The sequence below is a fragment of the Pelecanus crispus genome, chromosome 1 (assembly GCF_030463565.1).
Source record: "Pelecanus crispus isolate bPelCri1 chromosome 1, bPelCri1.pri, whole genome shotgun sequence".
In the NCBI taxonomy this organism is placed as follows: Eukaryota; Metazoa; Chordata; class Aves; order Pelecaniformes; family Pelecanidae; genus Pelecanus; species Pelecanus crispus.
The window spans coordinates 7,158,019-7,186,002 of NC_134643.1; the positions used below are offsets into that span (position 1 = coordinate 7,158,019).

The 27,984-nt window shown below is 38.7% G+C and overlaps 1 protein-coding gene across 1 annotated transcript in view; it reads right to left on the bottom strand.

The window, feature by feature from the left end:
* Positions 1-5,692: 5,692 nt before the first annotated feature.
* Positions 5,693-27,984, bottom strand: part of USP6NL (USP6 N-terminal like) — a 102,308-nt gene continuing 80,016 nt past the window's right edge. The window contains exons 10-14 of the mRNA XM_075716183.1: positions 22,501-22,595; positions 21,359-21,424; positions 21,172-21,271; positions 18,906-19,058; positions 5,693-7,356 (exon numbers count right to left, since the gene is read on the bottom strand). Coding sequence (XP_075572298.1) covers positions 5,921-7,356; positions 18,906-19,058; positions 21,172-21,271; positions 21,359-21,424; positions 22,501-22,595 — 1,850 coding nt within the window. The 3' untranslated portion in view covers positions 5,693-5,920. The remainder of the gene's footprint in view (positions 7,357-18,905; positions 19,059-21,171; positions 21,272-21,358; positions 21,425-22,500; positions 22,596-27,984) is intronic.

A 27,984-nucleotide genomic window follows, 5' to 3' on the forward strand; every position in this document is an offset into this window, starting at 1 on the left:
TGATAGCTGGGTGCCAACTTGCCTGAAAACACCATCCAACCTACCTGATGGTAGTACTGAGGATCACTTACAGCCTTTGGTGTCACTCTCAGTAACATGCAGCCCACCCTGTCAACCGAGTTATCTTTGGGGAAAAAGTCTGGGAACAGGTAAGCTTAAAAAGAAGGCACAGATCAGACAAAATAATTTAACAGAGATCTTTGTTATAAAAAACAAGAGAGATGTGTTTTTTCCTAAGGGACAAAACTGCAAATTATTCTAGAAGATACTGTTGAACTTGCAAATGCAATGCTCAGAGCGGATGGTTTGAACCAGAAATGAGCTCTAGGCCTCCTAAGTAAGGACAGGAGCACAGGCGTCCTAGTTCAAAGCACCGGCTTCAATTCTCTGCCTCGTCTCATTTCGAGCAGAAAATCTGACAAAAGCAACATATTATCAGGAAACGAGGGGGTATTTACCTAACCAAATCAAGCATGTTGTAGCTACATCTGACCTACTGCCAGTCTGAGCTGGCATGTTTCTGTGGCACGATACAGCATTTTGCAAAAAATGCTTGATTGGCCCTGCGTGTAATACAGCTTTTGTTGCTTGATACTGAGCAGAATCAACCTATGACTTTGGATTGCAGAGACTGTACAAGTGCTTCCACACTACAGCGTCCTTCACCAATCGCTAAATTAAATTGCTTTCTGTCAGAAAAAAAACCTTTCTGGAGAAATTCTGACCAACTATAATATTGAGAACATAAATGGGTTTGTTTTTTTGGTTTGTTTTTTTTTTTTTTTTTTTTTTAATTTACACATTGTCTGGAGAGAGGAAAAGCTGAAGAGGCAAACAGTAACCTCAGATATTAACTGCTTTATCATGTTCCAAATGAACAGCAGAAACAGCAGCAAAAAGGCATTGCAAAACCTCTGAAAAACAGGAGTTGGCACATTATCAGAGTAAGTAAGGAGACAGAAGAATCAAGCACAGCTCACCTTGACAAGGCTGACAATAAAATCATCAGTAAAATAAACATACTAAAAAAAAAAAAGGAAGAACAAAAAGTCAGAACAAGATATGTTCATTTTCAGATTATTCAAAATGTGTGGTTTTAGATCTTCTAAAAGCACCATTGATTTTCTGCTAACATATTAATTCCACAAGCACAAAGAAAGGCAGTCGGTGTTAGCAGAGAGAATCGAAGCACTCAGGAGAGGGACCTATGCATTCCCCGTTGCAGTAAGAAGTCCTCTTGGCACAAAGGCGGCAGAAAATGGTGTCTTTCCCCAGCTCACAAGATTTGGCAACCACTTAAAGGCTATCCTGAAACAACTCCAATTGTATTTCCAATTTCAATTGCTGGCCTAGTCATCTCCTCATTGCAACTCTGCTGTTAAAAGCATTTGGATTATCTTAATATTCCCCAAAAGGAAAAAAAAAGCACAACCCTGCAGCAAAGTATGCAGTAGCTTTTATGCCATCTAAAGAGAAGCCTAAACTATACTTGGTTAAGTAACTGTTTAACTATGCTATGTTTACAGAGCTTTACAAAAATGCAGTATTTAAGGGACTACAAAAAAAAGATTATATTTTCCTCTCACAGAAGTATTGAAAGCAGAATGTACTCTGCTGGAAATGAAACGGTGGGTGTTTGATGGCATATTTTAAATAGTATTCCTCTTTGTGCATGCAGTGTAATGCCACCCAAGGGGGAGATTAAAAAAAAGAAGTCTGTAATTTGCAAGTCCATTTCAAAGTCATATTGAGGATGATGTGAAATTCAGGATAGAATTCTTGAGAGAAATCTCCCTGGAAAATGTGTATGTACCTCAGGGAAGCTTTGGATTTGCTTCCCCACGCTGGAAGGCTGTTCTGTCTTTTGACATTTCAATGTTGTTTACTCTTTGCATCTAATTTTGGAATTATTGAGTGGTTTATTACAAAGGTATATCTTTGACTAACAACAAGATATTTCTCTTCTGCAACCTAATTTCTAAAAATCCCTTACTATTCATCTTGAAACTTGTATTGGTAATGAAGATATAGCAGTTACTTTTGCAATAAGGGATTAATCCTGCTGTCAGGTATTATGAAGGTAACTGACATTTACATGTGCGAAGGACCTCCCTTCGCGGCCCCGGGAAAAACAGGATTGCCCACACTGGTCTGATCCTTCTCGAACAATTGCAAACAATATCATGCTTTAAGGCTTTAGGTAGTCATCAGCAGGGATTAGGAGAGAATACACTCCTTAATAGACTTTTGGCTAAATGGGTTTTCTCTTTCTTGTGTCACCTTCCCTGAAGCATTACAGACAGGCCACAGCTGGATCTGGGGAGAGGAAAAAGGTAAGATCATTTTCCTGAGGTCAGATTCTCTTCCTTAGATGCCTGAATCTAAGCATCCATTCATTCAAACCCATCACCAAATCTGATGTCAAAAGAATCTTCCCCTAGGTCAGATGAGGAAGGAGCAGGGATGGGTTCCATCTTCACCTGTAGTGCATAACGTGGCTTGATTATAGAGATAAGCAATCTGATCACGTAATCACATCCCACTCGTCAAAAAGGTTAGGGGTGCCAGTGATACCGTGATCATTCCTGTCTTTTTTCCATGGCCACAACAATTTGTACTGCAGAAGACTGAAATGCTCCAGTCCAACACTGAAGTCTTTAGATTTAATCTAGCATGGCATCAGGGTGAAAGGAAAAGGAACCACAAAAGACCATAGCATACAACTAGAGTGATTTACTTTTCCTCTTGAATTCTAATTAGTTTAAATTTCACTGAATTTTTGCCATACAGAACTTAGACATGTATCCTTAATTAGTCTTCTGTGTTGTTCTGTGTTAGTGGAGAGAGTGTGGCATTAATCACTCTCCAAAACCCTACCTTGAACTTGTCTCACTAAGTGCAAGCAGAGCCATGACAACTGACTTGGGCAAAACCCCAAGTTCATACAGCTCAAGCAGGCAAATTTTGGAAAACTAAGAAACCATGGAAAGAAAAGGTCTCAAGTATTTTTATGTCGATAGTTACTGCTTGACTGTCTTCAGATCAAAGAAAACAGTGACAGAAAAGCTCTTATGAGGATATCTAATCCATTACGCCGAGATGATTCCCTCTACCAGCAAGATACTGGCACAGCTGCGTCCCACTTCACTCTGCATCAAGGGGGTTTTTGTTATTGGTATGAATGACAGATTTGAATGTGGCAATACCTTTAGTTTGGTTTGTCCAGTTAAATGAAGATAAAAGTGCATTTTGCACTACAGATGACACAAGTTTTTTGGTTTGGTGTTTTTGGGGTTTTGTGGGGTTGTTTTTTTTTTAAGCTCTATACCGTCCTCTAAACATGAGACACGCAGCAGCCACCACAGAGAGACTATTATTTTGCACTTTGATCAATGCAACTTTGCAAGTCTCTCATGCCAATAATTATCCTGTCTTGAAGTGGTATTGGGTGAGATTATTAGAACAAAACCAGAAAATTATGATCACAGTTTATACTACTAGCTTCCGGAAATGATAGGTTAAGGTTTAGCAGTGTAGTAAACTATAATCAATAATCTTGCTGCTTCTGTAATAATGCAAAAGCACTACACAGATTATATCCATATTGCTTAGTCTAAAAATAAACAAGTACAAATTAAATAGGACATACAGCAAATATATATATATACACATGATTCATTTACAAAAAGCAATTTGTGCTGAGAAGAGCAAAATTCCAGTTTTGAGTTAATCAGATAATTCAAAATAAAGACAGAGCAATGTAAGCTTAATTATTATTATTTTAACATGTTAAAAATACAGTCACATCAAAATAGGATACACAGTTATAAAACTGTTGCAGATGACATAAGAAAATAGTGTGTATATATTTTATATATAAAAATCTACAGTATTTACTGATGCTGATACATATTCTGGAGCCTTGTGTTCCTTGCACAAATAAATTGTACAGCTTTGTTACGAATTACAGAACCATCATTAAACACTGAGATTATTACATTTAGCCACAATATTATATACATACATTTCTAAGCTGCTGTAAGCAATCAGTACTAAGGTAAGCCCAAGTCATATTTATCTTCACAATTTTAGTTTAGAGTTTCAGTGTAGTGCTTCGCTACTGTTACTTCGCTGCAGTCTGCAATTCTTAAAATACAAAATTGCCCAGTTCATTAAAAATTACATCAGACACATTATATACACAAAAAATGTTTTTGAAATATACTAAGTAAATGTTACTTCCATTTGTAAAAATTGTTTTACTTCTGTACCTTAAAACTTACAGAGCCAACCTGCAGCAATTATAGGCACTAAAGCTCATTCTTCAAAGGAAAAAAAAAAAAATCCATTTATGTTTTCAGTTAACAAATCTTACAAAACAAAAGATAACAGGACAACCTTCCAAACCAGCCAAAACTGGTGTTGATACGAATGTTTGGTACTGAAGTATTAGAAAAATATCTCTGTTAAGCACTCCAAGGACCTCTTCTGGCAAGATCCTGATCCGCCTCAACTCCCACTGGTTTCAATGAGAGGTCAGTGCATTCAGCACTTACTACGCAGCACCCAGCAGCTCGCAGGACTGTATCCTACATGTGCCACTTAACCTGCATTTTTTTTCACCCCCAATTCACAGTCAAGGAAAACATGAAGTAGAAAAGGCTGCAAACACTAATTAAAAATACTTACATACCAGGAGCCTAAGCTTCCTGTTAACAGTCAGGATCATCTTAGTGTAAAACACCGCACAGTCTCTCAACAGCCGGATAGCACAGCAGCGCATGCCCCATCACAGACATGAACCTACCAGCTCTTTAGGGTTAAAAAAGAGCAAAACAAGGTGGAATGGACATGACAAAGCTTAAGAAAAGGGACACTGCATACTCACACAGCTCAGGGAATGTCAAGCCTCGACCAAATCTCAGACTCCTGTGTGTACTTCACAGAAGTCTTGAGGAGCTGGTCATTCTCTGATACCTGTGAGATTTGGCCCTGCAACCAGTTTTAGTTTGACAGCACACCATGGCAAAAAGTGAAGGGTGCAGCACCATTTCTGCATCTGGCATTACTCTCACTGTGCTCCAATATTTTGCATATAGGACGACAGGTAGATTTGGGTGAGAAGGTAAAAATTCTCCACTTTTGATGCACCTAAAAAACTAAAGACTGCCCTGAATTTTAAGCACCATTTCTTAGCCAGATTAGAGAGACATTTTTGGCTTTCCGCTTTTGCCTGCCTGCTCCTTCTTGCTGAGGAAAATGACAAACAGTAGTCAAAAGAGAGGAAATTAACTCTCACGCAAGATTAAATTAATAATCCCAAAGCATCTCTCCTGCTCAGAACAGATACTGGGATGCTGAGGCAGCTGTATAAAAACGACAGAAATTCCCATTCAAAATGAATGGCTTCTCAAATAAATTACAAAGAAAAATTAATATGAAATAAAAGTACTTCACAAGCTTTGCCCAAAGTTAAAGGCATTTACAGTTAAACTCTTTAGCTTTTTTCCATATGCATTTGCATGTTATAAGTGCACACTCACACGCGCGCGCGCACACACATCTATACAGTGCATTAAGAATGTCAGTCAAAATAAAACTTGTAAATGTGTTACAGCTTTTAGGCAGAAAGATCGTAACACAAGTTATTTCCATGTAAGAAAAAACGACAGTATTAACCACATCGTGTATACGATCTTATTGCTATGTCAATGTGCATCAGATCACCTTCAATAGCTTCAATGCAAGTCTAAGAACTCAACTAGCCTTCAATGAAAGTCTGAAACATCTTTGAAATAGTGTTATTTTTGAGTCATGCGAACTGTCCACATTTCATAGAAGAACTGAGGTGGGCTACTACTAGCACAGTAGAGTTTAACTGGTTTTGGTTCTTGCCGTTTTACTAAGTATAGACAGATTTTCAGAGAAGCACAGATTCATGCACAGACAATCCATCATTTCTATTTCGATACTGTTGGGCTTGAGCTGATGGGCTTGAATATTGGTATTGTGGTGAACCATGCTCTTCAAAGGTTGGTGAAGTCCTGTATCTTATTGGACTATCCACAGAAACAGCGGGAAGACTATGGTCTTGAAAAGGTGTTGACTGAAAATGCTGATATTTCTGGAAATTATCTAAGCGGCCTTTGTTAACATCTTGGCTCCAGGGCTGCCTGTAGGGTTCATGTCTGTAAACATACGCAGCATCTGGCCACTTTCGATCTTCTGGTAAATAATCCGCTGGAGGGATTATGACTTTGAAGCTTGTGGGGGACCTTGAGTTGCTGGTATAAGCATCAACAGGGGCTACTTCTATCTGACCAGGGGTTGGTGAAAGAGGATTTTGGCGACTGGCAGGATACGAATTAATTTGTAGTTTATCCGGAGAATAATCTACTGAAATAAGAGAACCATATGGCCTACCAAAAGGGCTGGTTCGATTTCCTTGATAATGTAGAGGTACAGAACTTGTATTGCCTATACTGGAAACGTGCTTTGGAGAATTTCCGTGGTAAACAGGTGGATTGCTATAACATGGCAGTGGCTGTTTTACATTCAGTCCGTGAGGTGGTCCATCAGATTGTGATGAATATTTTGGAGATCTGGGTTGTGAAGTGAAAGTGTAACTATTGGGTATTTTTAGTGGAGTTGGTATTTTTTCAGTTTGCTTTCTTGGACTGTTCGAATACATTACGTGCCTAGGGCTCTGTGGATGAGCTCTCTCGAGCATCTCTTCAACAAGATTCGCATTCTCAACTTCTGGAACATTGTCATACTGAGATGCATTAGACCCTCGCTTACCTTCATCAGCATCCAAAACCCTCATCTTTTGCTTTACATTCAAAGGTTGCGTTTCTCCAGGACTTGGTGGTGGGCCCGAAACAGAATGGTTTATTGGCCTTCCTTTCCCCTCTGCAGTAAGTTTCATTGTCTTTTCAATTATTTTTATATCAGACGGTTTATTCCACTTAGGTACAAATTCCCTTCTTGTATTTGAAGTAGCATTAGAATTTTGATTAGCAGCTGCATTATTATACTGTCGAGAGTTCTCTTGCTCTGTTGGCTGAGGCTTTCTTCCGGTATCTACCTCACTCTTAGGCACACTACTTTGCGTCTCTATTGGTCGAGTCTTCTGCTGTTTTAAGGAAGGTTTCTTTTCCAGTGAATTAATTCTTTTTCGGTTATTTGGTGAACTTTCCGGTTCTTCTCCTGGGGATGGTCTCCTCTCTGTCCTTCTTGTAGTTTGTGTACCAGTGCTGTTCTGTCCATTAACCATTGGAGTGGAGCTAAGCATAGCAGGCTGAGGTCCCGATGGAATCTGCCCCAATGGCTTCTTCGGAAATTCATCATCTTTACCTAAAATAAGAACAGTAATAACATAAATTCACCTTTTTACAGAAGTCGTCTTTGATCTGTTGGTCATGCAAGACAAAAATAGCTATGAACTCTATTACCTGGGCCTCTCTCTGGGTCACCATGCTGCTAAACACCTCAAAGGTTTTTCCATATACTGACATCGAACAAAAATTTTGTTTAGACTCTCATCTCAACCAGTTACTCTAATCTTCCTTTCTACAGCTGACGCAATCTTGCCAAGCTTTTGCTCATTCATGACACTGCTGTAAAAAAATCATTTTCCTAGATGACATTTTGGTTACAGTACCTACTCTGTACGTAACCCTCCTCACACTGTCCCTGTCAAATTAAGTAAACTATTTTCTCCACTTTAAAAATCTTTCCCAATATCCCTCTCCCAACCTATTGTCTTCCATTCATTCATCTTTTAATGTTCACCTCTGGTAAGCTATACTATCAGCTCCTCACTCGCATCCAGACATCTTTGAACTTTCTCTCAATTCTTTTTTTGGGTGGAGGTCCCAGTTAACATCTCCACAGTTAAGTCCTTGTTCCCCCTCAACCCCTGCCTAGAAATCACATCCTCAATATCAAAAAGCTACCTTATATCTAAAAGACTCTATGCAGAATCATATTTTTTTTCAGTTCAGTTTTCTATCAGTTATAGGGCAACTGACGTAGCTAATACTGATTCTGGCTACGTCATGATTTCAATTGAGTGGTCAATAGACGAGTTTTGCCAAACACAAGGACATCATTTACAGAACTAGGATATGAAATGGAAAGTTCTACCAGACTGAAGCTCAACACATCGCAACAGCCAGTGGTAAACATCAGTTATGTGGGGACACAGAACAATCCACATTGCCACTACAGAAAGAATAAAGAAGCTTTTCATTGCTTGATGCTGCTCATAGAACAATTTACATTGAATTTTCCACTGCAGTCTTTCTCCTTAGCAGTCAACGCTCTTCATTTGCTTAGCTACAGTCTTTTACCATATCCACTTGCAAGTAACTTATTCAGTTGTGCAATACGTTACTTTCTGTCGTGGTTTAGCCTCAGCCAGCAACTAAGCACCACGCAGCCGCTCACTCACTCCCCCTACCCTGATGGGATGGGGGGAGAATTGGAGGAGTAAGAGTGAGAAACACTCCTGGGTTAAAAACAGTTTAATAATTGAAATAAAGTAAAATAGTAATGATAATAATAACAATATAATAATGATGATAATAATGATAAAAATAATAATAATAATGGTTATGATGATAATAATAATATACAAAGCAAGTGATGCACAATGCAACTGCTCACCACCCGCTGACCGATACCCAGACAGTTACCGAGCAGCAATCGCTGCTCCCTGGCCAACCCCCCCCAGTTTCTATACTGAGCGTGACGCCATATGGTATGGAATGGCCCTTGGGGCAGTTGGGATCAACTATTCTGGCTGTGCCCCCTCCCAGCTTCTTGTGCACCTGGCAGAGCATGGGAACCTGGAAAGTCCTTGACTAGCATAAGCAGTACTTAGCAACAACTAAAAACATCAGCGTGTTATCAACATTCTTCTCCTACTAAATCCAAAACACAGCACTATGCCTGCTACTACAAAGAAAACTAACTCTATCCCAGCTGAAACCAGGACACTTTCCCATTATAAGCAGAAAAGGTCACATACTTCTCATTAAATTTATTAATCTAAATTTAATTTATTTGATGTTCAGTATTTACCCCCAAATAAACAAACTTTTAAATTCAGCATAAGCAAAGATCCTATTCTGTATATATTTATTAAGCAAAAGCTCTGCTGTAAGGAGAAAAAAAAATGGCTACCCTTGCTTAAATGTTATGCAAAATAAATGATATAAAATGGCTGTCAGTAAAATAATTTTAATTCCTGCTTCTTCTTAAGACGAGAACTGTAGAGCCTTTCTCCACCATCAAAGATCATACAGGTAGCACCTCACTCTTTCTACCTATTTGTAATTAAAATTCCTTTTATGTGTCTATATGGGTTCAGAGGAGCGAATACACACAAATGTCTCTATCCCCGACACAAGTGCTGTGGTTAGAAGTGAGCTATGGTCATTTTTACAGTCAATAGTATGAGTTCAATCTTTGATGACTGGTTCATGATAGAGATACACAGAGGAATGCCAGCAGCCAAGGTCAGTATTATTTATTATAACACCGTAACAAACTACCATCACAGATCAGTTGCTATATAAACTAAACAAACACTTACAGTTTGTGCCAGCTAGGACATAGCAGGACAGCAGAGAAGAATACAATGACGCCATGTGTCATGACAAGGTAACTAAATAAAAAGTACCTAACAAAACCAGCCTGGTTTTGCCAAACAATTAAACTAGCCTTTTCTTGATTTTCAAAGTCTTCACATGAGGCCAAAGTTCATATGGAAACCTACCCTTTCCTTTAGAAATACATAAGTTCAGAAACCTCAGTTTACATATAATAAACACAGCCTACCCAGGCTTTCTATAGAAAACTCCTCCACTCTTATTTTCCCCTAGTTATCCTCTGCTCAGTTATGATCACACAATTATTTAGATACACAAACCTATGCTCTTACACTGAAGGTACTCACTGTCTACCTCGCTACAACTTAGCGAAGGAAGATACTCATGCTGAGCCTCCTCCCCAGTTACTTGTCCCCAAAGGGGAGATTCCACATGTTAAATCATTTTATAGGATTATACACCTTGCACGCTATACTCTGTGATGGAGAACACCTACACAAATGGTTGCAAGACAGTACAGCAGGTTACGTGGTGGGGTAGCACCTCAGCATTAGGCTCCAATGAGCGGCTCTTGGAATTACAAGCCTTGTGGTTTGTCCTCTCTCACTGCGGGGCCCCACTACTCACAAATCAGGCTAAAATCTGGAGCGTGGATTTGTAGAGTTGCACTCCCCAGCAGTGCACCACTAGAAAAGCAGATATGGGGACAGAGGAATGAGTTGCATGGATGCTGTAAACGGATGATTTAACAGCTCTGCAGTATACTGTCTGCTGCACCAGCCTCTTCAAAATTGTTCTTTAGTCCTTCTGAACAGGAGTTCACTTTCTGAACTTGCTTCAGTTTGACAAAAGGCATTTGTAGCATTTAATTCCATTTGCATCTTCAAACACAGTGTCAGGCAAAGCTGAAGATCTTGTCTTCTAAATAAAAGTGAATTTTGCCCATAATAAACATTCCTGATACTGGAACTATGTATTACAGTGCTTTCAATCTCACTAATTTTGAATGTTAAAATAGCATGAAGTCTGAATTAAGAAACAATACTCAAAGGACATATCAAAAACTTGTCATCTAAATAATATAGAACTAGTCTCTATATGCTGCTAATCCATTTATAATCTCCAGGTGATCCATAGTAGTTATGCAATGGCATAAGAAAATGGCTCCTCCACATCTGTAAATTATTTAATTTCTGTCCTTGTATGCAATAAATGTTTTAGAAAAATTCTTTCTTTTCTTCCCTGCTTGAAATTAAACGATTCAAGCTATATATATATATAAAAAAAAGAAGACAAGTTCCTCTAGTAGCTGCAATGATTCCTTCATTTGTACAGAGATGTTAAAAGCATGAATTGATTTCCTTTCTTCCAGCTTTTACTCTAAGAAATGCATACAGAGCACTATGAGATCCTTTGAAATATACTTGGTTGTACAATAAAGGTGGGTTTGTGTGAGTTTTTTGTTTTTTTAATTTCACACACTTAAGGTTTCTTAATTACCATTAAGCTCTAATAATACCCAAGTGAAAATACTGCAGACATTTTTATTGAATTCTATCTAGGCTGCTTTGAAGATTACTTTCTGTCATCTTTCCTTCACATTTCAGGGTAAAAGAACACACGACAACTAGGCATATGTGGGCTGTACTGTCTAGATGATGTATACTATAACATGAATTACAGCTCTAAAATGAATATCACAGAAGTCTTACCACGTCTGTGGTGAAACTGCTAAAACTCGACATTAATTCATGTACTGAGTAACAAGCAAAGTATTCCAAGACAACAGTTGTTTAGAAGAAAACCTCTGCATTCTAATAGCATGATACCACATTTCTAGGCTGGTAATACCAGAGCTTAGTACTTTCAGGGAAAACAAAAATATGGAACAACAAGCATGTGTGGAAGGAGGGTCAGCAGGGAAAAGAAGAAATACAGCTTTAAATCCTAGCCACAGGGCTTCCATAGAACTTGCTTTAACTTGACCTTAGACAGAAACAACTGACACTGCTTGCTTAATCAACCACATCTGCATGTGAAACTTTGAGAAAGGCTGCATTGCTAGAGGTATTCCATTCAGTAATCAAAGCTACGAAGCACAGGCCTTGTTCTGGTTCAAAAGTGCTTGAGCTCTCATCACCTTCTGCCATAAAAAGCATTGGAAGGAAAGGAGTTGTGTAAGGATCTATAATGCTGCAGCACAAAGACATCCTGCAAACCGGTCACCTTCTAAAGGAAAACCAATTTGTTTTAAACTGCAAAACAGATATTTAATTCTGATTTAAGTACACAGATCATACATACACACAGAGAGCTGTCACTTCCAGAGGAACTACCAAGTACTTTAAAAACAAATAAACACTCCTGAAGTTCAAAAAAAGTCCACAAAATTAAACAAGTAGAGGATAACTGAATCTATCACCATGCACATTAATACAATTAGACATTCCTCAAATGCACAAAATAGCATGTAAACTACATCCATGAATGCTTTAAGTAGTCCACTATCAGCAAGAAAACCATAATGCTGCATGCTGGCAAGAAAGACAGAAAGAAGGTAATAAAAGCAAAAAGCTGAGGAATAGAAACCACACTGCAAAAGCAAACAAAAGAAACCAAGTCACAACAAACATTTCTACTGTTAAGAGGAACACAAATAGCTCACCAGAGAAGCATGCAAAAGCACCAATTCTTACAAGCCGCATGTCTCATCTACCCCACTCCAAATCTGCCTAAAGCCTTACGGACAGCTCTCAACCATCACCTTTACTACTTCAACTAAACTCACTGTTCAAACTCCTCAGATCTGAGCATGCAGAAATTTTATTTGGATGTTCTTAAGGACATTCAATTGAATATCTGTTTGTGATGTTGATCCAAAGTCTGAGTTAATTCACTTTCTGGACATACCTGTCTGACTGAGGAAGGGAGAAACATTTGAATTCTACAAAAAGTATTTCTGGGACAAGTGCTTTTCTACACAATCTCTGATGTTTACACACAAGGTTTAAAAGCATTTTAAAACTAGAAGTTAAGAAAAAGCTGTCCAGTTCAGCCAAGATTGTTTTAGAGCGACCACTACAGTCATTGAATGTGCCTTTGTCTTCTGAAGCAAACAGGCAATCAGATTTTTTTCCCAGGTTGCCAGTATTTGCATGAGATGCAGGACTGGGTAACTCTCACCCTTCTCTTCCCCTCTTCCTTCAACAGAACAGGTTCCTAGACAGAGTTTAGTCACTGGCTTTTCTCAAAGACAAACATAACAGCTTATATCAGAATTTACAGAGCTGGGACTATAGGATTTTCTATTTTCCCTTTAAAAGAAAGGTAGTGATTTAGTTGGCTTGTATGCAGTGTGGCATAAAATAAGCAAACAAGGAAAACAGGGTGAAAAATGGGTGAGGAAGGAGAGAAATGGAAGTAGAGGGAGACAAATTAAGCAAAACAAGAACAATCAGGTGCTTGTTTGCTGCTGGTAAACATTTTACCTGACATGAAAAGCAGCAAAGCAAACCAAACATGAGCAGGTCTGACTGTTCCCCAAAAGATAAGAAATTCAAGCCATATTAAAGAAAGTTTTAGTCTACTGACTTCTTCCTGCTCTAACAAGTCTTGGTCACCACCCAGTGGAAGTCGATCTCAACTACAAGACTTTTACAGATAATTGCTTCAGGAGGCACTAACAGCCTCATGCTTTGAATTGCAGACATGTAATTGGAGTAAAGTGCTTTAAGTGCTCTCTCCGGTGAATAACAGTCTAGTCCTTAATTTCAGCACCAGAATACATGCACTTTGACTGTTCTAACACAATTTTCAAGGATGGTAATGGTCATAAAAACAACTCTTAAAATGACATCTTGATATTTTGTGTTTATTTTCCATCAGTGACATCCCATCTTACTTTTTCAGTTTACAAGTCCAAGAGAATTTTAAAGAAATTTCAAGTGCCTGCACTAGAAGCTGAAGCTGCTGTCTGAAAGTCAACCTCTGCTCCTCCTCCTTTACATGCCATCAATGGCAAAGGAGTTACTAAAATGAAATATTGCCTGACAACTTGAAGGTAGAACAAAATAAACTGTTTGCCTTTCTGCTGCTATGTCACTTTTGTAGTACTGACAGTAAGGAAAACTTACTTTATAAACATCTGCATTTAGATAAACAATAGAAACATTAACAAATTTGGTCATCAACCAGAAGATACAGGTGGCCAGCTGTATGTCTGTGAGCTGCCTTTGCCAAAAAAAAAAAAAAAAAGTCTAAAATTAACCACTTTGCTTTACATCCCTAATTCCACATTTCTTCCAGAAAGTACACTTTCTTAAAAAGTCAGTTTAAAATAGGAATATGAACAATGACCAACATAACTATCTGGATGGTATTTTTAAAAAGCATGCAAGTTTTAAACAGTAAAGATTTTTAAATGATGCAAAGCCAATGTCTAAAACTGCTGAAAATAATATACTAATTATATTAGTATAATTCCCTATATTAATTTTCTTCACAATATTGTAAAGTAGTTGTATCACACAAGAAACAAGGCAGAAAACTTAGTTTAGTTGATTAAAACATGAAGTGCATTGTATGAAATAGCTACTTGTGTATTCTTCAAGCACAAGTGAAAAATCCAAAATTCCTCTGAAACAAAACACAACCAAAAGAGAGACACCATCAGAAACAGGAAAGTCAAACTGACTTACATATTTCTATCGTTCTGGCTGTCAAAAGGCGCATTAACAGCAGAGAATAGACATTATTTAATAGATTATCAAACATAGTATATAATTCTGCACTGTCACTGATGTGTATTTAAGAGACAGATATCTGAATAAAAGATATTGATAATAAGTTTAATACAATATACCTTTAAAGATAGATAGCAGATAAACATTTAAAAATTTATGGTAAACTCAAGATTCAAACTTTGGTAGTTTTCTCTGAATACAGCAAAGGCTGGGAGAACTAGAAGAACTGAGTCAGAGTTTAAAGCTGGTGTTACCACGTACAAATATAGTTAAGATGATCACAAGGACGAGGGCAGATTCCACATTTGCCAATATTGCTTTAAAGTTAAGGTAAAAGACCGTTACTTCTGATTTAAGGCCTCCTCAGCTGCTGTAAGGTCTATTAAACTTTCAGTCATTAAAAAAATCCAACCCAGGATACCTCTGCCCTGCCTTTTCAGGACACCTTATATCAAAACACAGGTGAGAAATTGTCTGAAGAACAGACCTAAAAGCCTTCAGCCTTGAAGGCAGGCCTGACTGTCTCATTTATGAAGCACTACATTAATAAACTATTTTCAGCCACATATTTTTAAGTAGAATATAAAACTGTCACTGGTAAGCACTTTTGTTTATTAAAAGTCAGACACTATTAAAAAAGATATGTATTAATATATAAATACTGTTTATTAAGCATTGCATTATTTACGTAGCCCTACAGGAATAACTTAAAGCTGGAAATTCTATCTGTATCTTGTCAGCATTTAAAGAATTTTGCTGCTGTTTTAAATAACAGCCAAGGAAACAATCTGCATCAAGAAATTTTGGAAATCTGTGGTGTATACCAAGAAAATTCCTTTCACTACGCTCTAGACATCATCCTTGAATTAAGGAAGAGATTGTCCGCTCTGCGTCAGATCTGGCTCCTTGAGAAGATGTGAGCACGAGTCATACAGATTTAGATGAGTGTGCTGTTCAAGAACCTGCCATGGTGTGCACACCCTTCGTAATGTTCCAGGCAATCCAGAAAATACCAATTGCCTTTTTTACTAAATTTGCTTGAGGATAGTGTCAGAGGAGGAGTACCTCAAAGGACAGTTTCCACTGTATAGCTGTCACAGCCTGCCTCTCCGAGGTCTTGATAACCAAGCAGCTTGCCAAAAAGTGTGCTTATCCATACAGTTTAGTGTCTCCACAGAGAGACAGTCCGATGACAGTAAGATTTTGTAGGGAGACGGCATCTCCACCGGAACAGGGATGCCTACCTTGGGTTTTGAGAACAGCACTTAAATTGCAAGCCGTCCTCTGAAGGTTGTAGTTCCTAACTACAGGCTATCCTATACTGCCAGCAGTTAGACTAGAAATTACCAAAAGAGGAATCAAAATCCATGGTCTGCTTTATGCAAAATAGCCCTAGTACTGGCAAAAGCATTTCACTGACATCCAAAATTAGCACTATCCCCTTAACGTCCATGTTGTGGCTGAGCACTTTAAGGGTTTTATCAGTGAGAAGCATTAAATGAAGTCCCTTCCTCTCTGCTCTGAAGGGAACAAGGAGCTCCTTAATTCAGTGGGAGAAGCCATGGAGGAAGCAAGCCAGAGAAAGCTACATCAGACATAAGCAGACATCTACTTTAAAGTAACGCAAAAGTTACTACCTCTTTTAATATCCTACTGCAGCTTACCCTACTAGGGCAGGAAAATCTATACAGCCTAACAAAGGATGCCAGATGGAAAATTCCACTGAGCTTAATTAGCTCACTGCTATTCCTGGATGACTGATATTGATGCAACTGTAAGATGGAGATTTTTTTTCTTTTTCCTAACATGCATTTTTACTTTAGTTCTTAAAGGTGTAATTTTTGCTCAATGAATAAAAAAAAAAGTACAAGATAGGAAGTGGTGCTTTGATTTCAGCTGAGAAAACTAAAATAAACGCTATTTTCTCAGGCTACAGTGGATACTTATATGAACAGTCTGGTATTTTTTGTGTGTATTACTGCATGCCATATAATGTTTTCATAAGTTTTACATGAAATTCAAAGAAAAATAGTAAAAATAGACTGAAGGTAGTAAAGATAGTAGAGTCAGACAGACACATGAGCAAAGCTGAATGTCTAGAGAATGCTGAGAACCTGTAGAAAAATATTATTGCCTGAAGACAGTGATTAGTAAAACCAAAATGAACATCAAAGTGGGAAAAGAAAAAAAAATAAATCAAAGCCTTGTGAAATTAATATGAAGAACAAATGAGGCAGCCTCACTCAACTACAGATAACAGCAGACAAATCAGCTAGATTCCCAAGGATTAGGATGAAGGCATTTTATATTTATTTTGTGAAAGGTTAAGTAATGCTCCCATTTACCCCTGGCAAAAATATACCACACAGAGAGGCTTTCCCAGGCTACTTTGAAATTAAAAAGAGAAAAGCTCAATTCCTCATCCAGCACCAAAATACACTTCACTTTGGCTTTGCTTTTCCTATTTCAATATTAAACCTCCCTCGTTCAGAAGGATACATTCACTACCCCTTGCTGTTGGTCTCCACAAGAAGACTCCCTGTGTCTCACACTTTCTGTTACTGCATTGCAAGGTGGATGGCTCTTATGTCACCTAAAGCCTCCTTTATTTTTCTCTGAAAATCCAGAATATTCTCAAACAAAATTTCACTTGAAGGCATTTTACATTCTCCCAAAAGAAAAGCCTTAAAACATAAGTTAGAACTGACTTAAACATAAGTTAGAACTGACCTTCTGCTTTCAGTTTTTTTCCATCAAGAAAATTTGCTGTAAATTCTGTATTTTTCACAGAAACTCTCAATACAAGTAACTTGCACGTGATTTTCTAGGCTGGAAGATTAAATTCATCACATAGCAAACTACAAAAATCTTTCCCAACTCTTCAGCTACCACAGTTTCAAGTGGAAACTAGAAGCTTCTCACTGCTGAAATTTACTTTACCACATCCATGAAAAATCAACTCATCTACAAACACTTAAAGTTTTTTGGGGTAACCCCCTCACCATTCAAATATAATCAGGGAGAACTCCGTATTTAAAATTTAACAGAAAGCACTCCCATGATCTATCTTCCTTTAACACGATGGATTGGAATTGATGCGAAAGACTAAGTTGCTCATTGCCATATTTGCTCACATCTAGTCACCATGACCAAGTGTCAGCTGCGACAAGATGTCTGACAACGCACACAGCTGAAGAGTAGTGCTGAAAAGAGCAACTTGCTCTGAAGAGTGAGTCAAGACTGAAAGCTAGCTTGTGGAAAAAGGATGGAGGAGGCAGGATGGGGAGGCTGTGATCAGAACGGGGAAGAAGCAGTGCACGCAGTCCCATGGAGAACTGCAGACCCGCACAACACCGTCTGTGCCTGAGAAGGACCAAGAAGACCGAGCAGACGAAAAGACAAGAGCAGGAACTAGACTTAGAGCTATTGTGCATGGAAGAAAGCGTGCTGGAGAGATGTTCTAGAAAGTCAGAGAGGGCAAAACACAGGAATAGGGAGCAAGAGAAACGGGAAACTCCGACAAGAAGCCAAGACAATGGGAAACAAATGTACAGAAAGTGTTTCTACTCCAGAGGGACAGATCTGCTGAAGAGCCAGATGCAACAGGTACCTATCCATGATGAGTAGTCCTGAAACAGCCTAATACTACATGCAATAAATAAGGTCTCTAGAAACAGAAAAATGAAGTTCATTAATGACAGAGCTTCAGGAAAAAATTATCACAACAATGCTACATAGGGAACCTTTATTCTGACACTTCTTAACTTCTGAAAGCTAACCACAGCAACTTAATAAAGTTAGTTTAAGGTAATTTCTGCCAGATTTTTAAAAACATATATTCTTTCTCACATACTGTTTTACAACTAGCAAGGATAAAGAAAAAGGACTCTGAATAATCACAAAAAAATTTCTAATTAAAGATTGTGGAAGTAGGGATAGAAAAGATAACAGAATCTTAATACAGGAAGAAGAGATCCTATATACATTTCGTAAGTAGTGCCCCACGAAACCACCATCTCCGCACTGCAACCAAAAAGAACAAACACAAAGGCTGAGAAGAAACAAAGAAAATAATTCAGCTAAACACCTAGAAGGTCTATTACCTGCAGACAATTAAAAATCTGGATTTGACTAACAGAAGAAGCTATGTGACCTCAAGTGTGTTCCATAGCTAATCAAGCTACAAAACAGTCTGGATTCTCAGACACCGCTGTTGCTTCAAATAATTTGAAGGCCTGACATTTAATCTTCTATCTTAAAGATTTTATAAATTCAAGTTAATAAAATTATCAGAACAGGGGATGTTTTAAAGTGCTTTGCCATTAACTTACAACCAGTAAACGAAACACCAAAAAAAGAGCAAACTCATGAAGTGTGTTGATTTTAAACTGTAAAATATTTTGGGGGAAAAAAAATCCTAAAACCTATGCAGTGATGAAGAGATAAATATTTGCACAATTTTTAACAGCATGAATTAACACTTTAAAAATGGACAACATGTGAATAACTCCAAATATCTAAATCTGCATATGTACAAGTTTCTTACCAGCTACTGGTAAATCCAGCTTTGCTCGTTTCAATTCTGATATAGAATTTTGGAGCTGGTCTATTACAAAGTCATCTTCATAGAAGAAATCCTTGGCTAAAGACTCCTGCAGAAATTCTACAAGCTCTTCCATTTGTAATTTCATCAGATGCTCTATATAAGAAGAAAATATTATGCATTAAAATATCTTTATTATGAACATTGGAAGATGTACTTTAGACATTAGATGCTTTTGTTTTCAAAGCAGAATGAAAAACACTTATTAATTAAGCAGATAACAGAATTCTACACCAGAAATCTGTAAAATGCATTAAAAATTCACTTCCAAATCAGCATGGAAATGCTTCCTACTTATCATTCTCTACTTAGGACAATGTTTTCCAAGACATGACATCTTCAGAAAACTACAAGTCATCCTCCTTCAGCCTTCTTATGTCCAACAGCTTCCGGTCTTTTTTTTTCAGCCTGCACCCTCAACTTACAAAACAGTGCTGTAGATCTGTACAATATACATCATCTCTCTTATTAAGAGCTTTGAAGAGCAGTAAAACATTTTAAAAAATTATATTTACAGTATTCTCATTCACAACTGAATTAACTTCTGATGAAATGATGATGCCAGTTCACACTTCAGAACCATTGCTTCAGGCTCTCTGAAAATTCAGGTACTTTTTGTTACTTCAATCAAATCCAGGTCATATTTTGAAAGTCATTTTACAGTTATCACATTATTTTTCTTTTCCTTTTTACACAGCAGTAAGGCCATGTTTCCCACACAAACCTATTTGCCTTGCAAGGCTGCAACTGCATTCCTATGTAGCTTCTTTAAGCATATGTATGCCATCAAAAGTTCCAGAATGTACAATTTCTATACAGAAACCATAAAAAATGTTTTTTGCACTGTAATAAAAATGCTCTTAGCATGTATTCCACAATGGCACTTTGACTGGATAGCTATACCACCAATGTTTTTAAGGGTAGACAAGAGACTGGAAAACAAATCAGAATCTGTCTTCTGCCACCTTCTCTGCCAGTCCTCTAACCTCTTCTCTGTTGCCGTAAGGTACTCTTGGCGTTTTGATCACGGAGAAAGTTGCTAAGGACTTGCTAAGCAAGCAGACCTGCACTCGAACTTTTTCCTCAGGTCTTCTGACAAAAAGAGTGGTCAATAAAAAAAGATTTTCAAGTAGATGTCTATTTGCAAATAAAGAAGATAAACCAAAATGTTAAGCCTAACGATTTGCCTCTAAATGTTTAGCTTTCTTAAGTACAATATTCAAAAAAGTAACCTTTTTCATTTTTCAAAGTGGTTTACAAACAAACTAACAAATACACCCCAGTGAGATAGTAAGGTTGTATCACCACAGTTCAAGGAGGGTAAACTAGCAAGCAAATTGAGACATCAATTCTGCAGAGCTCCATGCAGACCTCTGAATTTACATGGCGTTAAATGACTTCACTAAGAAAGCCGAAGTCCCAGAGTAAGACTGTATCAAACTCAAGCTACAAGGTATCATCCTGAGAAATGCTCAAGTATATTTAGAAGCTAACATCCATCCTCAAAAGCTGTTTGGATCCTTTGGAACTTAAGGTGCTAAATCACTTTGGGGAACCAGGCATAGATGCTATGGACAATTCTTCTGTTCAAAATCTCAAATTTTACTTTACCCAAAGGTAAGAGATGGAAGAGAAGGCCATCCAGGCAGACTACAGAAATCCTGAATTTTAATTACGTTCTTGGACAAACAACGGTATAAAGAAAGGCATACACTGGTGATTCGTCGTTGCTGAGTTGTTTGCTGATACAGTTTCAGGTATTTAGAGCCACATTCTGGATTCTTTGTGCACTCTTTTATTAATTTAAATCCCGTAGGGGTTAACAAGCCATTTCCAAAACCATGGAACTACAACATTTTTTCCCCATTGTCTAATCAGCAACTTTTGCTTTCTTAAAATGCCTTTATCTTGACCCATGAGGTTTTTTTCCATCTTATTTTCTTCCCACCACTTGCCATCCTGCTGAGGAAGCGAGTGATAGAGCAGCTTGGTGCGCACCTGGCATCCAGCCAAGGTCAACCCACCATACACACACATATTAATAAAGCAAATATTTTGATCTTTTTGTGCATAAGGAAAGAAAAATACCTGTCAGAAATAGCATAAGGCATGGGAAACTAAGATTTTCACACAAGGTCAAGCTACACAAAGTAAGAACGAAACCAGCTGAATCTCTGTTTAGCATTCAGATGTTTGAGAGATTCCTTACTTCTGTGTAGTTTCAGGATTGTGTAAGACATAGCAGTGAGAATCCGCTCTCCTTCAAGTATGTAGATATCCCATATCCTGAGGCTTAATGTAAAGGGAGTCTGCAATGACAGAATCAGGCAACACTGAAAACAATCTGTCCCAAGTCGCAATTAAAAACGGAACTGGAAAATGAAAAACATACTCACACGATCAAGGAAACACTGGAAAAACCACTTTGTTGTGTAAAAGCTAGTGGACATATCTTGGGAGTCCTGTAAAAAATGCCCAAGTTTAAAAATACTCACAAAAACCAAGTAATACTTTGCACTGTCCATGAAAAAAAATTTTCACCTTGAGGCCAATGTACCCAAAATTCACCATAAAGAATTAATTTAACTACATGAAACACTGTTACTTCAATCCAACAAATACAATTTCTGTCTTTTATAGTTTTTCTTCATCAACTTTACCACCTGAAACATGCATTCGGAGATGCAGATCTTAGACCTTCATCTTATTCTTGGGACAGAGGCAACAGAGGATTAAATCCTCTCTCAGGAAAATAAATCAATATTCTGGAGCAACCAAAGTTCAGGCACTGGGTCCATTTAGTCTTTCATTTCTCTATAGCAAGGCTGTCAATTCATGCCAAATGTTGAAAAGATTTTGTGACAAGAATACCTATCTACCAGACGCCAGCCTAAAACAATCAAATTCTTCAAACACAGGACCTCAAAACAGCACTTAGACCAATAGTGAATTTCATTCTTTAATTAAGGGGCCTAATTTCCCCATGAGCATAGATGGTCCATCTGGTATGCCACCCCATTCAAAGATGGCTAAAGCTTCTTTGCAGTTTCATAACACTCAACATTCAGCTTCGTGAAAATACTACCGAGTATGTGCAAATTTTAAAAGGACCATTAACTCCTCTAATAGAGGTTATTTTTTAAACAGAGTTTAAAACTGGTTGGTTGCAAAGTCACCTCTGTCCAGGGATGAGCCACAAAGCTCTACATACACTAAACTCTTGATCAAATGTTTTAACATCAGCTTGCTATACAGCAGTTTGCACAAGGGCAGGGAGAAGGATCCCATATTTTCCTTAACTCAGAGGTCAGAAGTGAGACGGACACCCAATTTAATCACTCTTAGGACCCAATTTTATCATAACTCTGCCAAGGTACACCATAACTTTGCCTGTAATGAAAACAACAGCACTTCTGCCTCCGAGCTTTGCATTTTTTTCTGAGGTTTGAGGTATTCTTAAACTAGGGGGTTAACCTGAACTGAAACAAGGTAGCAAGTTGTAAATTAGTATTGCTTTTATTGCGATATAGATACTTACCAAATGCTGCTTAAGTTTGGCCAAAAATTTTTTCAGTATTTTGTCATGATGTTCTTGAAACCTCAAGAGTTTTGGAAAACCAGGAATAAAAAAACCTAAGAGAAGAAGTTGACCATTTAACAGGTGTATGTTCTATAAAAATGACATAAAAAAAGGCATTCAGAGCTCTGAGAACATTATCCTTCTATAAGACCACTGGATCTGAACAGACATTCATAGCAGTATTATGATGTCCACATACGGATATGCACATACTCCTGTCCAAATGACTATAGCAAAATGTCAATATGTTCCCTTAGTGACTATTACTATATTAGTAGTGGTAGATGACAGCAGATTCATCAATCCTACCTTAGTCTACCCACTATAAGATCATGAGGAAACCAAATTTATAATTATTCTTAAAAAAACAAAACAAAAAACCACAACCCACACCAGCTAAAACTTTTAAAAGCAAAAAGACAAATAGGGATTATGCCCCGCAAATTCCCGACAGAAGGGCAAACAGCACAGGCAGCTACTAGAACTGTCTGCACTGAATAAAAGGCCATAAAAAAAAGACAAGACGGATATTCTACCAAAACAAATATGAATATACAGAATAAAGTAAAGATTGTAAGCTCACACAACTGAAACTAAGGGCATATTTGTTGTGGTTTAACCCCAGTCGGCCACCAAACACCACACAGCTGCTCACTCACCCTCCCCACCTCAGTGGGATGGGGCAGAGAATTGGAAGGGCAAAAGTGAGAAAACTCGTGGGTTGAGATAAAGACAGTTTAATAGGTAAAACAAAAGCTGCACACACAAGCAAAGCAAAACAAGGAATTCATTCACTGCTTCCCACTGGCAGGCAGGTGTTCGGCCATCTCCAGGAAAGCAGGGCTCCATCACGTGTAACGGTGACTTGGGAAGACAAACGCCATCATTCCAAACATCCCCCCCTTCCTTCTTCTTCCCCCAGCTTTATATGCTGAGCATGACGTCATACGGTGTGGGATACCCCTTGGGTCAGTTGGGGTCAGCTGTCTCAGCTGTGTCCCCTCCCAGCTCCTTGTGCCCCCAGCCTGCTCGCTGCTGGGGTGGGGTGAGAGGCAGAAAAGGCCTCGGCTCTGTGCAAGCACTGCTCAGCAGTGACTGAAACATCCCTGAATTATCTACACTGTTTCCAGCACAAATCCAAACCATAGCCCCATACTAGCTACTATGAAGAAAATTAATTCTATCCAAACCAAAACCAGCACAATATTAAAAATCTTGAATACTTTTAGTAATCATTCACTGGAAAAGGAAAGCACTAAGACCGCCTTCCAACTGAGTTAGCAGCAGAGTTAAAAAAAAGGCTCAGAGCAAACACGTAACACCAGCCAAAAAACTTGAAATGCAAAGGAAAGCTAGTACAGCTACACAGCAGGAAAAGAAACCATTCAAAGAAGATCCTTCAAAAAGCTGAAGCTGTGTTCAGATCAGAAAAAGAGACGATCAAACACTGGCAGTATAAAAATGTGAAAAACAAGCCTCCCCCAAAAAAACAACTTACAAAAGACATTAAAAAAATACTAATAGACCTATTTTCAAACACCTTGGAAGCAGAAACCCTGACAGAGAATTTCTAGGTTCAACAATCTGTGAAGATTTTTAGAAGTGCTCAGAAAAGACAAAGTCAATACTAAAAACAAGTTAAATTTTTGCATGGAATACACTGGGGAGGTTCCCAAGTCAGAACCCTAAACAGCTCTAAAAGAACTCAAAGATCAAGTAGCTGAAATATCAGTTCTGTGAAACCTCTTGCTTAAAATACCAGGAGCCTGGAAAGTGGCTGACATGATGTCAGCTTTTCTTAAACTGGTTTTCAGTCCAATATTGGTCCAATATTCAGGCCAATACTCCAAGAGGAAACCGACAGAAACCATAATAAAGAAAGTTGGGTAAGTGGACATCCAGATGGAAGCAATGCACTAGAGAAGAATCAACATGGTTTTTACAGAGAGGTCACATCTCTTAAATCTGCTGGGCTTCCTTGAAGAAATCGGTGAGCATGTAGGCACAGAGAGCAGTGGATATTGCCTATTAGAATCTATGAAGTACCTTTGGAAAGTCAATCACCGAAGTAGCTTCATCTGTTCAGTCCATCTCCTAAAGCAGCTAATCCAGCGAATTAAAAGACAGTAAAATAAAAAATACAAAAAGGCATCACCCATGAAGTTGCATGGGAGTTTGTGCTGGGACCTAGGCTATTTGACATTGCCATGTGTCCACACTGTGAACAATCAGTCATGTCCTAGTCATCCTGAAAGAGTATTGGAAAATCTGGAAAAGGCAAGAAGTCACAGAAAGTATCAAAGTATACAACCACTTCTGTGTCAAGAAGAGATTAAAACGCTACATCTGATCAGCCTACAGTAAAGAAACAGCTGAGGGGAAATACCACTAAGTGCAGCAGTAAACAGGTTATGAACATTCACAGTCTTCTCTAAGGCAAAATCCAGAGGGCATCATCCAGAAACAATCATGTTGTAGAGTCAAAACAAAAATGGAAGAACACAATCCATAGTCAAACACAATGATTTATTTAAGGAAGAACAGTTTACTGGAGACTATTAAAGGCAAAATAAATTTCCATCTCAAGAAGTTCCTCCAGAAATTCTTTCAGCCTCTAATACAATGGCTCAATGGCTCGATGTCCACATGGAGACCGGTGACAAGTGGAGTCCCTCAGGGATCCATACGGGGACCGGTGCTATTTAACATCTTCATCAATGACACAGACAGTGGGATCAAGTGCACCCTCAGCAAGTTTGCAGATGACACCAAGCTGAGTGGTGCGGTTGCCACGCCAGGAGGACGAGATGTCATCCAAAGGGACCTGGACAAGCTGGAGAGGTGGGCTTGTGTGAACCTCATGAGGTTCAACAAGGCCAAGCGCAGGGTCCTGCACCTGGGATGGGGCAACCCCCGATATCAATACAGGCTGGGGGATGAAGGATTGAGAGCAGCCCTGCGGAGAAGGACTTGGGGGTACTGGTAGATGAAAAGCTGGACATGAGCCGGCAATGTGTGCTTGCAGCCCAGAAAGCCAACCATATCCTGGGCTGCATCACAAGAAGCGTGGCCAGCAGGTCAAGGGAGGTGATTCTGCCTCTCTGCTCTGCTCTGCTCTGGTGAGACCTCACCCGCAGCACTGCATCCAGCTCTGGGGCCCTCAGCACAAGAAGGACATGGACCTGCTGGAGCGGGTCCAGAGGAGGGCCACAAAAATGATCCGAGGGCTGGAGCACCTCTCCTATGAGGCCAGGCTGAGAGAGTTGGGGTTGTTCAGCCTGGAGAAGAGAAGGCTGCGAGGAGACCTTATTGCGACCTTCCAGTAGTTAAAGGGGGCCTACAGGAAGCATGGGGAGAATCTTTTTAGCAAGGCCTGTTGTGACAGGACAAGGAATAATGGATTTAAACTAAAGAAGAATAGATTTAGACTGGATATAAGGAAGAAATTTTTTACAATGAGGGTGGTCAAGCACTGGCACAGGTTGCCCAGAGAGGTGGTAGAGGCCCCATCGCTGGCAACATTCCAGGTCAGGTTGGACAGGGCTCTGAGCACCCTGATCTGGTTAAAGCTGTCCCTGCTCACTGCAGGGGGGTTGGGCTGGATGGCCTCTAAAGGTCCCTTCCAACCCAAAGCATTTTGTGATTCTAATACATTTTCCAGGAGGTGCTGATCTTTGCTTGCCTTATTCTCAGACACTTCATTGAGTATCTGTTGCTAGTCACTATTAGAGACAGGACACTGGCTTAAAGAGGTCTGGTACAGCAATTCCATATTCTTAGGATTAAAAAAGGCTATAAAAAAAAATCACCTCAACAGTTTTTACTTGAAAATGATAGGCAGTATGGAAATGGGAAGAGGTATGGACCCACAGAACACATCACTTGGAAAGAACCAAAAAACAAAAAAACCAACCAAACAAAAACCCAAAACGACCCCAAAACAAACAAACAAACAAACAAAAAAACCCCACCCACTAAAACAAATCACTAAAAAAAGTCCCAAACCAAAAAGAAAACTCTTTCTAGTTACCAATTATGTAATTCAGTGCATGGTCACTAAGCTGCAAGACTTACTATCGCAGATTCTCACAAGTTTAGTATTTCATAGATACAAATGCACATTCCATCATATTTCAGGTTGCATATTAGGAAATTTTACTAATATAGGTGAGCTGTTTGGGTTTTTTTCTTAATGTAAACAGTGAATGACAACACCAAATCTAATTAGCCATCATTAATAACATTCGAAGGTGCTTTTTCCATAGAAATTTGCTCTTTCAATTTATATATACCAACTCATTACCTTGAATTGTTAAGACTATAAAAACCCCCACAGAAAAAACTTTCAAAAACCTAAATAATTTTCAGGGTCAGATACCTGTATTTGTCATTTAGAGACTTCACATCATCCATACATCATGAAACATCAGAGAGGCAAAATTCATCCCTTGATTTCAAGTGGTGTTATGCTAGAAATTAGTCTGGTTATGTATCTGAGACACATGGGTTGCACCCAGAAAGCATTCACAGGGAGGAACTTTTAACCATCCTACTGCTGTCAATATGATTCTAATTGAATTACTCAGCCCACGCCTATAATTTCCATAGAGATGCTCATTTCAGAGAACTGCCTGGTGGTCAGTGGCATCAAATGTGATTATAAAAGTTTTCCTACATGAAAATTGGCAATTTAGAATTGAAATTATGTAGGCTTTAAAGAGGTGATAAATAGTGCTTAAAAGTACTTTCCCCAAAGAGGAACACAGAAAAAGTACAGTTATACGACAGCAGTTAAGTCATTTTTAAAGTTTCCTTTCCAGAATCTAGAGTGATATTTACAGTAATGCTGCACTGTGGTATAAACTCACTTAAAACATATACAATTCCAAGAATCATAGGAAATCTAGCTTGGAAGGGATTCTGGAGATTACCTGGTCCAACCGGCTGAAAGCAGGACCTTAGATTAGGTTGGTAACATTTAATAAATGATAAATTGGGAACATTTGAGTTATAATTAAGGTTTTGTCAGCATATCTATAAATGCAAGCTTCCTTAATAGCTGTTGCCAAGACAGCTTCAGTGGGTGTATGAACCTGTGGCATGATGGTTCCTATGCCCTGTAGAGGGACTCGTCAAGCCTTGGGCTACTCAGGGCTCTCTCCTTCCCCTTCTAATCACTTGACAGGTGTGTGCGCTGCAACTGGGGGTGGAAAGGAGAAGGGATGGAGTGAAGGAGGGAGAGAGGAAGATCTGACTGGGGTATTCAGTAACAGTTACGCAGGCAGTGCACTGACTCCCATATGTACACAAGCGACACATCTGCCTGTGTAAGTCCATCACCAGCTACCAGAAGAACCCTTTTGTTCATCACAGCAAGTTCAAATGATGACTACAAAAATCAGCCTGAGAAATTCATACTAACAGTCCTCCACTAGCATCGCA